This window comes from Castanea sativa, chromosome 7 (genome assembly GCF_040712315.1).
Source record: "Castanea sativa cultivar Marrone di Chiusa Pesio chromosome 7, ASM4071231v1".
In the NCBI taxonomy this organism is placed as follows: domain Eukaryota; kingdom Viridiplantae; phylum Streptophyta; class Magnoliopsida; order Fagales; family Fagaceae; genus Castanea; species Castanea sativa.
The window spans coordinates 22,130,265-22,139,707 of record NC_134019.1 but is presented as its reverse complement, the minus strand read 5'-3'; the positions used below and the strand labels follow the sequence as shown (position 1 = coordinate 22,139,707).

Here is a 9,443-nt window from a genome sequence, read left to right as displayed (position 1 = left end):
ATTACATAAATCATGTTTAATAAAGCATTCAAACATTATTTTAGTGAATATGCGTATATACAGAATGTATAACATAAATTCAACAAATTTAGCTAAAGACTTAAGCAAGCACTACCCGATTGTCTATTTGAAAAATGCATTTTTTTTTAATTAAAAAATTAGCGACTTTAAAATTTGCCTTTTGAAAACACAGTTTGAAAAATCACAATTAAACATTTGATAAATTGCAATTTGATAATTGAACTATTGATCTGAAATTTTTATTTCAATACAAATTAACTTGTAACCCCATGCATATGCATGGATATATTTAAAAGATACACATTAAGATGAATAGTATAATAATCTTACATATATAATTTAAATATTATTGATAGTCATTCTTATTTTTTTTTTTAATCTTTAAAAAGTCCTGTAAAAATGTTATTAGATAGAAAATGTATATTGTCCATTTTTTAAATATTTTTATGTTCATTAATTTTAGACCCTTCGGTTTTTGTACACAATATCTCACTTGAATGGATATTTGTGATATCGTCCCACATTTGATTCCAAAATTAAAAAATAAAACTCTCTCTAAAAATAAATAATTTAGGACATGTGACGCAAAATTGGACTTCAATTGTAGAATCTAATTGGATTTTCTTTAAGCTTTACCTATTAATATATATATATATATATATATATATATATATATATATATATATATAATTTTTGTGCAAATGAATTCTTTTTAGTTATAAAAAAAGGCTCATAAATATAAAATCATTCAAATTCTCTCTTCCTCTAATTTTATATATAGTGTTAGATATATGATTATGTTTTTTATGACTTATTTATACTAGACTCCTCGTTTTATACTCTAAATTAACTCATTTGGCACAAATTTTTTTTTAAAAAAAAAATCAATTGGATGGAACACATGCCATAAAATTAAATTCTAATTGAAATCCAATTTTTACACTAAACTGACTAACTTGGTTCGAAAATTTAAAATTTTTTATTAGATAGGACACGTGATACAAAATTAGACTCTAATTGAATTCCAATTTAAAATCTAATTAAATTTTTTCTCAGCTTTACTTTTTAATATGTATATATATATATATATATGACTTATAAACTTGAATTATTTTTAGTTCTACAAAAAAAAGGCTAATAAATTTAAAATAATTCAAAAATAATGCATTTTATGGTTTACTTATATTGGACTCCTCATTTTTTACACTAAATTAACTCATTTGGTACAAAAATTAAATAAATTAGATCAGATGAAACACATGTCGCAAAATTAAACTCTAATTAAAATCCAATTTTTATATTGAATTTTAAATGGAACAGTTTAAAAACTTAGACTCTAATTGAATTCCAATTTGAAATCTAATTCGCTTGACACAAAAATTTAAAAACTTAGATTAGATGGAACAGTTTCTAAAAAAAAAAAGATGGAACACGTGGCGCAAAATTAGACTCTAATTGAATTTCAATTTGAAATCTAATTAGATTTTCTCTCCGTTTTACCTATTATTATTATTATTATTATTATTATTATTATTAGAAAGGACTTAACGTCCTATGAAGATTATCTTGTCATTTTTTTTTAATATCTTGTCATCTTTTTTAATTGTAAACAAGACTCAGGGATTGGCTTTTCCGATTTGTTTTTTATAATCCCTATTGAAATGCCCTTTTTCTAAACCACATTAAATATTTTTTAAGAAGCCCTACAAGGTTACACCACAAATAAAGAAATGTCTTTAATCTAAGCCACAATAAAAACCTAGGTTTTGCCCAGAGAGAGAAAGTAAAGCATCTAGCAATATTTTTTAGGGGAGGTGAGATACAAGCATTTGTTCATAAAAATGTGTGTCTGGCTCAGAAGCCTAGAGATGATTTTTCCTGATATGTTTTGGGTATATTGAGCTCAGGAGCCTCCTACCCAATGTGTCCAACTTTACAATCATGGTTTTGAAAATCGAACCGGGCATCGAACCGTTTTTTTTTTCAAAATTTCCGGTTCAACCCCGGTTTTATCCCGATTTTTGACCGGTTGTTGACTGGTTTTAGGGATTTTAACCGGCCCAGACTGCACTGGTTTTCCCAATTGAACCGGTCGGACCGGCCGATCCGGTCCGATTTTTAAAATAGTGGTAACAACCACCGAAAATTTTGATACAATGACGTTATCCACCATTTGCTATAGCTTGCACCGAGAAGCTGATATTTGAGGAGAGGTGAGCCTGTGAGAGTTTTTGTTGCATTTTTACAAACTGATCTTTGTCATTAGCAAATGGTTAAGGATATTTTAGAAATTGACACCTAAAACATGTGTGTTGTGAGAATAAGATCCTACCTTGGTTTTTTCTCTTAAAATTCAACCATATGAAAAAATACACTTCTCTTCCATATGGAAAAAAGCTACATGTCAGAATTTTAAAAGTGGAACCTAAAGAACAATACATAAGTACTATACCTAAGTTTTGTCCAAATTCAAAAATTGTTGATCTGTGCTATTTGGGATTTTGAATTGTATTTGCTTGGACAATTTATTCCATCAATCTTCTATGGACCAAAATTTTGGAAAGGTCAATTTTTTTTTAATGGTCTCAAAATTTTATTTAGGATGTTTAAGTTTTTTTTTTGGTGGTCAAGTTTTTTCTAGGATGGTCAACACCCCCATATTAATTTAAATTTTTTAAAGATACATATAAAATAATAATAATAATTCAGGTCAAGGTGGTCATGTGACCACCCTAACTAACACATAGTGCCGCCCCTAGGTGCCATATATGTGGAACAATGTGACACTTCGAATAACCAAACAACCACCATGATTTGACTCGGAGATGTCGATAGCGTTGCATGAAGCCCAAGGACTATTGAGAGAGATACAAACTCTTGGGAGAGAGAGAGATACAAACTCTTGGGAGAGAGAGAGAGAGAGTTGAGTGTATGAAGGAAAGAGAGAGTCGATTGAAGAGAGAATGAGAGAGAGGTCCGAGTGAAAAGGGAGAAAGAGATCGCAGTTTGAGAGAGAGAGAGAGAGACGTTTGTGTTTAGTCTCACATTTTTGAAAATATTTACAACAATGTCACTCAATATTATTACTCAAAAACTAAAACTGTTCTGGATGTGTTTTCAAAATATAGTATTTAAACACCTTAAATTGAGAATTATAACACAAACACTCTTAATTAAACACTCCTACCAAATACACCTTTTTTTTAACACACTAAAAACTATTGTTTAAACTCAAGTAATAAACAGCCCTGATTATCTCTTCTCTTTCTTTTTTTTATTCTTCCAACAATTCTATTTTAAAAACTATGATATAAATCTAAAAGCTGAAACATAGCATTTAATGTTACTATGCTCAGGTTAACCACATTAGGAGTCATGTCATTACCATTCTTCTTCCTGAATTTGTTCTACAATTTAAAAATAGTTTTCTAAAATAAAATACTAATAAAAAGAATCTCAGCCCTATCTCCACCATAAAGCCCAATCTTTATAGCTTTAATTCCATCATAAAGCCCAAACCCAAGCTTTAATTCTACTATAAAGCCCAACCTTTTCTGTTTCATGATTACAATTTTAGACAGCAACCTTTGTGTTCCACGGTTACAATCTCAAATGGTAACCCTTCAACTTCCTACTGCCAGACTTTGGCTTTCTAAATCCTTCATCTCTTCCTCTCCTCACACTATGTTAATACTGAGAAGCTGTTCAGGTGACTCTAAATTCCAGTTGCTCTTGACCTCTATTCTTGTGATTGCTCTACATAATAGTACAATGTAAGGATTAAATTAATAGTATTGTTTTTTTTTTATTGCTGTTTTTTTTTCTTTTTTAATTTTGTTACTACATCTTTTGTGTTGTGGGTCATATATGGATTTTTATGTATTTGGGTTGGGTATTTGTACTAATATATGATTTTTTGTTTCTATGTTTAAAATTGATTTGGGTTTTTTTTTTTTTAATGTTTGAGATTGTAACGTTATTGGTTTATATGGTGTAATTTGTGTGAAGCTATAAATAAGAGTGTTAGTAGTTAGCAAATTGAATCATAGAGTTTTATTAGTATCCATGCTTGCAAAAATTCAATTGAATGGTGTAATTCATGCTTGCAGAAATTCAATTTGCTAACGTTATTGTTTCTATGTTCAAAAAAATCTGGTGAAGATTTGATTTAAAGTCCTTTTGTTGAAGTGGAGTATACTTTCTTATCCCCTAATTACATGACAAATTATGTGAGCCAGACATAAAATGATATGACCATAAAGAATCAAGATCTGAACAAACCTTTAGTTTTCTCATGTGAACTAATAGAACTGTCATTGAGGTTCACATATGATATTTGCAAACACCAAGTATACAGATCTGGTTAAAGGTCTGTGGCTACTTCTCTGCTTAAAATGATAAGTAATTTCAGTAGTTCCGTTTTTCAAAAAAAAAAAAAAAAATGTATGTAGCTGTTTTACTATTTCATTTTTTCATCTACTCTACTTAATCCTCAATCTTCACTACCCTCTTCCTTTTTTGTTGTTGTAGTCCTAATCTATTTGCTAATGAATAATTTTTGGCTTTTTGTTTTTCCATTCTGAACATTCTTGAATTAGGACAAAAGACAAAATAACTTTGAGGCTCAAATATTTGTAGGAAATTGAGAAAACAAACAAGGACACTGGAATATAACTAATTTTGAGATTTGAGGATTCCTAATTAGGGTTTTCTGCAATTATAGATTTCAATTCCTAATTTGTTTCCCTCTTTGTACTTTTTATGTTTTTCCCAGGAAAACACCATAGAAGATCAAATTTTATCTAGGCTGTCTCTTGATGTTTTAAGGAATGGCTAGTGATATTTCTACTTAAATTTTACGATTTTTCCCCTAACGTATTCTCTTTATATGTTAGTGGGAGTGAAATTGTAGTTTTTAGGTCCAATTTAGCACTTTTTTTTTGAAAGGGGAATGTTCATTCAATTAACAACGAGAAATGTCATGATACAAAGCATCAAGTGCTGGTGGGGGAGAGTCCTCCATCCAGTATACATCCTCATCTACAATATATCTAGCATATTAAGCCAAAGCATGTGCTACTCTATTCCCACCCCTCCTAATACAACAAACACAAACCCATTGCAAACCCCGCATCAAATGTCGAATATTATCTACAACATTACCAAATGGTGAAGAGTTTTCCAAAGAAGACGCTATTGCATTAATAACATTAATGTTATCACCTTCAATTATCATCCTCCAAAATCCAGCATTCACAGCAAATTCTATGGCTCTTCGGCAAGCAAGAAATTCTGCCTCATCACTTGTGCGCACCATCTGACCACTAGCAGTCATAGCAGCCATTACCTCTCCTTTTTCATTTCGAACAATGGCACCATAACCTGTTTTGCCTAAATCCGAAAGTACAGCTGCGTCAAAATTCAGTTTGTACTCCCCTGTTGGTGGTGGCTTCCATGTATCTCCGTTTGGTTGCTGTGTCAACTGTGCATTCAGCCTTGATTGCGCAATCCTGAATTCTGCAATATACTCCTCAGCCCGGTTATTCAAGCTACTTGGTACCTTCATTTTTCCTCCATGCAGCAAGCAGTTACAATGGTTCCAAATTATCGACGCTTAGGTCCAAAATAAGTCAAGCTCATCTTTAGTAAGGCGTTCCAATAACTCCTCCATCAGGTGCATCATATAAAGCTGGCCGTATCTAGTTTTTGCAATTTTCAAGAACTTCCAGCCCAAATATCCTGGACTGCCACACAATCCCAAAGAGCATGAATGGTGGACTCCGTTTCCCATGTACAGACCGAACATTTATCCTCAGTAATCACCTTTCTTCTGGTCAGATTCGCTGCAGTTGGGAGGATCTCGTGACAAGCTCTCCAGGCGAAGACTTTTATTTTGTTTGGGAGCCGAAGCTTCCATATTGCAGTCCAGACATTTGCTGCAGCACATTCCCTCGATGATCCACCCCAATACGCATCAGTTAAGAGCCTCCTAGCCACATGATATGCAGACTTCACAGTGAACAGACCCCGTGAGTTATGCAGCCAAAAAACAGAGTCCGGAACATTTCTTTTACTCAATGGAATTTGGCAGATCGCTTCAGCTTCATCCCTATGAAAAATAGCCATAATATTCTCATATTTCCATATGTTCAGCTCCGGATTAATCAAGTCTGCCACCATCAACTCATCCCAATTTTCCTGAACTGAATTAAGAACCCCGTGTGTTGGGAAATTCGGCAGCCACCTGTCCGTCAATGCATTGATTGAGTGTCCATTACCAACCCTCCAACAGTGGCCGGATTGAATAATTGGTTTTGCTGCCATCAAGCTCCTCCACACATATGAGCAATTAGGGGATTCTTTTGCCTCTAGGAATGATGATCTCGGAAAATACCGTGCCTTAAAGCATTGATAAAGTAACGAATCATTACCTTGAACCATCCTCCAACCTTGTTTTGCCAGCATAGCCAAATTAAAGGCTCTCAAATCTCGAAACCCCATTCCACCCTCTTTCTTTGACGCCGATAGCTTATCCCAACTTTTCCAATGTATTTTCCGCTCGTTGCCAATTTGACCCCACCAAAATTTTGCACACAACGCATCCAATTCATTGCACAATTTCAGAGGGATTTGAAATACACTCATAGTATATTTGGGTATGGACTGTGCCACAGCCTTGATGAGGATTTCCTTACCAGCCCTAGACAACAACATGCCCTTCCATCCTTGGAGCTTCTTCCAAATTCTGCCCTTCAAGTATGAGAAGGTGTTATACTTTGCCCGGCCAATCAGAGTTGGTAGGCCAAGATAATTTACAAACCGATCAACCTCCTTTACTCTCAAAATCTCCGAAATATAGCCTTTCTACCTTTCCAATGTATTACTGCTAAAATAAGCTGAAGACTTTTCCAAATTGATACTTTGCCCCGAAGCTCTTGCATAGGTTTGGAGGATTTCTGCTATAGTTTCTCCTTCCACCTGAGTTGCCTGACAAAATAGTAAAGAATCATCTGCAAACATAAGATTAGTAATCTTTGGTGCCCCTCCACAAATGGAAACTCCCTGAATCCTCCCTTCTGATTCTGCTTTTTTTAACAAAGCAGTAAGGCCTACCGCACACAAGAGAAACAAGTATGGTGAAATCAGATCTCCCTTACAGATTCCTCTAGTTGGATGAATCATACCACAGGGTTTCCCATTCACCATAATAGAAAATGACGGTGTTGTAACACAGCTCATCACCCTCTCTATCCAGCCAGCTGGGAACCCCATCTTCTCCATAATACTTTGCAAGAAGTGTCACTCAACCCGGTCATAGGCCTTGCTGATATCAAGCTTCAGTGCCAAAAAGCCCTTCTTCCCCTTTTTTCTGGCATACATAGTATGAAGTTCTCATAGGCCACCATCACATTATCAGTGATCAATCGGCCCCGGTACAAAAGCACTTTGTGTGGTTGATATGATCTGAGGTAGTACCTGTTTCAACCTGTTTGCCAATACCTTGGAAATAATTTTGTAAATAACATTACACAAACTTATAGGTCTAAACTCAGACATTCTCTCCAGATTTTGTACTTTAGGAATAAGCACAATATTTGTATGATTAATATCAGGGAGCATGTTACCATTATTTAAAAAATCCAAAACAGCTAAAACAACAGAATCACCCACAATAAGTCAGAATTTTTGATAAAATAGAGCATTCATACCATCAGGTCCTGGAGCTTTAGTTGGTCCCATTTGAAATAGGGCCACCTGTACTTCTTCAGCAGTAAATTGAGTTGACAGAAATTCCTGCATGTCATCAATCACCCTACTTTCCACAGCATCCAGGCACGCTTCCATCTGATCTCCTACTCCTTCTTGAAAAAGGTTATCAAAGTAATCTGATTCTACCTCGACCACCTCCTCCAAATTCTCCACCCATATCCCTTGGGAATTCCGGATGCCATTTATATAATTTTTCCTTTGTCTTTGTGATGCCTTGGCATGAAAAAATTTTGTATTCCTATCACCATGTTTCATCCAATTTATTCTAGACCGTTGGGCCCAGTATATTTCTTGCTTTTGCAGAAGTTCATCCATTCTTTTGCTTAAACTCAAAAATTCAGCTTTAGAAGCTTCAGTGAGTTCAGCCTCATTCAGCCTATCCAGCTGCATTTGAGTTTCCTTAAGGGCAATAGTATCCGGATTAGTTATTGGAGAACCCCAAGCCATGAGGTCCACACCACAAGCCTTTATTTTTTCCTGTACTGCACCCAAACCATCCCTATCCACTCCTGCCTTCCCCCATGCCTCCTGAATAATATCTGCACAGTCAGCCCAAAGTAACCATGACTCATATCTAAAAGGTCTCCCACGGTTCTGCCTTGGCTGTGAAAAGGATTGAACATGCAACAAAAGTGGAAGGTGGTTCGATGCATGAGTTGCCAAGTGCACAACTCTACTCAGCTGGAATCTGTTAGTCTATTCTTTGTTGGCAACACCTCTATCAAGCCGAATCTTAGTATTAGCTTCCCCAGGCCTCTTATTACTCCAAGTGTAGGGATATCCCTTAAATCCAAGGTCATTTAGTTGACCAGAACTCAAAGCCTCCCTAAAGGCTTCAATCTGTGAAAATTGTGACTGTCTTGCACTTTCCTTCTCTGATGCATGTAAATATGCATTGAAATCTCCAATCACCACCCATGGACCCACTACAAAAGTTTGTAGATATTTTAACAGTCTCCATGAATTTTCCTTCTGCTGTGCATCCGGCCACCCATAAAAACCAGTCAGATACCATACATAACCATCCCCTTCCGTGACTTTAGCCAAGACATGGTTAGCAGTAAAATTAATAACCTCCAAACTTACATCATTCTTCCACAAAAAGGCTAATCCTCCCCCAGAATTCGAATGTTTAACAATGATCTTATTCTAAAACGGTGAATTTCCATATAACTTCTCAAAACCTTCCTTATCAAGTCTAGTCTCCATCAAGAAACAGATCGTGGGAACTTGCTCCCTCACCAGCTTGCAAAGGCTTCAACCTGTCTAAGGGTTCCCAAGCCCTTGGCAGTTCCAGCTTAATAGCCTCATTGCTCCCAACAAGGGTGGCTCTCCACCCCCGCCGATCTATGGTCATTGCTTTCCTCATCACTGTTGAATTTTCCTTTCTTATAATTCAAATCTTCAACCTGCCCTTCAAGTGCTTCACGTGACTCCCTCTTGCCTAATCCAGGTAACATAATAGACTTAGTAAAGCCTCCCAAGCCGAAGTCCATTCTGTTTATACGGGTCCAAGAACCTTTGGGCTTAAGATTATGAAGCCTAATCATGTCCAGCCTTGAAGTAGATATGTCCATACCCTGCCTTTGACTTTCTATTACCGCATCAGCCAATTAACCCTCATTTAATCCCACATTCTCAGCACCTTTTTT

The 9,443-nt window shown here is 35.4% G+C and overlaps 1 protein-coding gene across 1 annotated transcript; it reads right to left on the bottom strand.

Moving 5' to 3' along the window:
- Window positions 1-5,736: 5,736 nt before the first annotated feature.
- LOC142644147 (uncharacterized) lies at window positions 5,737-9,148 on the bottom strand. The gene is made up of 5 exons (XM_075818824.1): window positions 9,034-9,148; window positions 8,508-8,903; window positions 7,731-8,330; window positions 7,498-7,670; window positions 5,737-6,885 (listed from the first exon to the last, which is right to left on the bottom strand). The coding sequence occupies exons 1-5, from the start codon at window positions 9,146-9,148 to the stop codon at window positions 5,737-5,739; spliced, it is 2,433 nt and encodes an 810-aa protein (XP_075674939.1).
- Window positions 9,149-9,443: the final 295 nt, after the last annotated feature.